The sequence below is a fragment of the Chrysochloris asiatica genome, unplaced genomic scaffold (assembly GCF_000296735.1).
Source record: "Chrysochloris asiatica unplaced genomic scaffold, ChrAsi1.0 scaffold00017, whole genome shotgun sequence".
NCBI lineage: Eukaryota > Metazoa > Chordata > Mammalia > Afrosoricida > Chrysochloridae > Chrysochloris > Chrysochloris asiatica.
In genome coordinates, this window is record NW_006408535.1 from 32,110,047 (window position 1) to 32,111,305 (window position 1,259).

The 1,259-nt window shown below is 48.1% G+C and overlaps 1 protein-coding gene across 1 annotated transcript in view; it reads right to left on the bottom strand.

Annotated features, from left to right (window-relative positions):
* Positions 1-789, bottom strand: part of METTL17 (methyltransferase like 17) — an 8,836-nt gene extending 8,047 nt beyond the window's left edge. Inside the window, exons 1-3 of the mRNA XM_006835483.1 lie at positions 709-789; positions 411-568; positions 206-336 (exon numbers count right to left, since the gene is read on the bottom strand). Of these exons, the coding sequence (XP_006835546.1) occupies positions 206-336; positions 411-568; positions 709-789 (370 nt within the window). The remainder of the gene's footprint in view (positions 1-205; positions 337-410; positions 569-708) is intronic.
* Between the last annotated feature and the right edge of the window lie 470 nt (positions 790-1,259).

A 1,259-nucleotide genomic window follows, 5' to 3' on the forward strand; every position in this document is an offset into this window, starting at 1 on the left:
AAACCCTGTACAGGGTCGCTATGAGTTGGAAGCAACTACATGGCACATAACCACCACCAATGAAGTGCCACTGTTATAACTGCTGTAGTCAGAAAATGAAATAAAATGTACAGATTTGAAAAGCGGTAAAATTATTTTTTGCTCTTCACATCCTTCTGATGTTTTTATCTGGCCTACTGTTTAACCATTCTTAAGCCAGCCCTACCTGGGTTTTCCAGGATTTTTTTCTCCAGATGCACCGCTCGTCTTTGCAATTCCTCTGGTTCTACAGGTAAATGTCGGCTCCACAGATAATTGGTCAGTGCTTGCACTTGCTTCTCCACATTGGACGCTGAGCTTTCTATGAGTCAAAGACGAAAAGCGGCATCACTTGCCTGCGGGTCCTGTCCCAAGCCTCCCTTTCCCGTTACTTACCCAGCAACAGTAACTGCGCGGCATTAGCCAGGGCCGGGGGCAGTCGCACATGAGGGAGCTTCAGGATGCCGGGGTGCTGGCGATGGGGCTTCTTCCCCAGAAAATCGGACTTGTTATCTACCTGGGAGACGCCGGGTACAAGGACGGCGAGCGCCTGCAGGTCGGGAAAGAAGAGCTGATTGCCAGAAAGGGAAGATTACGGGTGCTAGCGACGGGAGATCGTGCCTCTTCCGGGCAGGAAGTGTTCTCTAAAGGTCCAGGGCCTCTCTGAGAACAGGGAAAGCAGGCGCTCACCCGGGACTGCGGTACTACTCCTCTGTCCCGGTGCCATCTGCCTAAATTCACCAGGAGTCGGAGTCCGCTCGCGGTCGCCATGGATGCGGAGATGCACCGGAAAAGGAAATGCAAGCATCTGTGACCCTTAGTCTTACACCGCAGCTGCAAGCGGAACTTTGAACGCAGACAGTATTAGCCAATGAGAAGAGCGAATGATTGTTGGTCTCCAATAAACGATAAGTAAACCGTCTGGGGCGGGAACTTTTGCGTGAACTGTACTTGGGAGGTGGGTCAGATGAAACTAGCAGAAAGCTCAAGTGTCTGTGAGTCAGGCTGGTTTTCAGGGCAGGGGGTTTGATTTTTTTGTGATAATACAGCATATTGTTGGCACTTTAAATACAAGTTAATTAAGAACAATGCACTTGTTTTTTCATAAGTGTTAGCATATAATATTAAAAAGAACTCTCAGTGTTGTGAACCCTTGATTCTTACAGCAAACACTTTAGTCAATTCAGATGTGCCTCTAATCTTTTGGGTTAAAAATTTGATGACAGCATGGGCAGAAATAC